The sequence below is a fragment of the Bactrocera latifrons genome, unplaced genomic scaffold (genome assembly GCF_001853355.1).
Source record: "Bactrocera latifrons isolate USDA-ARS-PBARC rearing strain unplaced genomic scaffold, ASM185335v1 scaffold_74, whole genome shotgun sequence".
Classification (NCBI taxonomy): Eukaryota; Metazoa; Arthropoda; class Insecta; order Diptera; family Tephritidae; genus Bactrocera; species Bactrocera latifrons.
This window is the reverse complement of record NW_017537423.1, coordinates 153,419-154,769: the sequence shown is the minus strand read 5'-3', so window position 1 is coordinate 154,769 and position 1,351 is coordinate 153,419. Positions and strand designations below refer to the sequence as shown.

The 1,351-nt window shown below is 37.9% G+C and overlaps 1 protein-coding gene across 1 annotated transcript in view; it reads right to left on the bottom strand.

Annotated features, from left to right (window-relative positions):
- Positions 1-156: 156 nt before the first annotated feature.
- LOC108976268 (DNA topoisomerase 3-beta) overlaps positions 157-1,351 on the bottom strand; it is a 3,546-nt gene continuing 2,351 nt past the window's right edge. The window contains exons 6-7 of the mRNA XM_018945242.1: positions 774-1,170; positions 157-718 (exon numbers count right to left, since the gene is read on the bottom strand). Of these exons, the coding sequence (XP_018800787.1) occupies positions 417-718; positions 774-1,170 (699 nt within the window). The 3' untranslated portion in view covers positions 157-416. The remainder of the gene's footprint in view (positions 719-773; positions 1,171-1,351) is intronic.

Sequence of the window (1,351 nt, the reverse complement as noted above, 5' to 3'; positions counted from 1 at the left end):
AAAAAAATTAAATAAAAAATATATATTTCTGTTTCACTTTCTTATTTAATTTCATCATCTGTTCTTTATAAAAGAAATTTCAGCGTTTTTTACCATAACTTACGTATTTAACTCTCTTACATCCATTTTATTAAATTTTAAGTAATTCTAGTCGCATTTTTTGTATGTATGTATATATAAGTTTCTTCATTATTTAGTAAATGCAATTACAAGTACGTATACATTGAACTTATACGTTAACGTGACATGTATGTATGTATATATGTATAATTTATATGTATATAAAAAGTCATACAAGACAAAACTGTACATTTCATTAACTACTGATTGGCTTAGACCGCATAAGTTGCAACACGACGCGGTACTTCTTGCAAAATGCATAAATATACATACTTCTCCAACTCGTTGTGCTCAAATTAAACGAAATATGCCGCTAATTGGGCCATTTTGTCCTTTGGCTGACGCGGTCCACGTCCGCCACGTCCACCGCCTGCACCACCGCGTCCACCTTTAGCACCACCACGCCCACCACCACGCGCGCCACCACGTACATTCACCGGACGCGATGCGACCGCACGATGTTTCTCCACAAGATGCGCAAAATCGTTGGAACAGAAGACACAGCCACTCTTCTCTTCAGTGCTGTCCTTGAACTTTGTTTTATCCGATTTGTATACTACATTGACTAGTTGAGCGCCGCATTCTGTGCACTTTTGTTCTGGAAAATTTAACAATTATAGTAAAAATAAGTTATATAAGTAATGCTGGCTAACCTTCCACCGACACTTTGGTGGCGCCCTTGAAACAGTTGATTATGACATCGCAACGATTGCAGCCCAACTTCCAACTGGGCGCCAATGTGCAGTCCAGCACGAGTATGCCGGGCTCACACTCCACACAACTGGAAATACCCAGTGTATTGAGCGAGTGCGGACAGGTGGGATGCGTGCAAGAGTTGCAACCGCTATTTTTGGGCATATCCCTGAAAGGTGGATGATTGTAGCAGTACGGGCAGAATGGATATGAGCGTCCCTTGGCGCCGGTGGTAAATGCCAACAATTCGAAATCGTCCAGCGGACATTTGAATTCACGATAGACTTTAACATTACCCCCGTTCGGCAACGAATATGTTTCGTCACATTGAGAGCAGTGCAAACGAGCGGGTTTTGTCTAAAAAATTAAATAAGAAATTTCATACAAAAATTTAGTACGAAATTTAAAAATGTAAAAATATATAAAAAAAAAAAAAAAAATAAAAAAAAAAAAAAATGCGTTTTTCGCTACTTTTTTATAATTTAACTTTGACAGAATTAATTGTGGGAAGTAACAATGATCAAGTTCTTAAATTTTT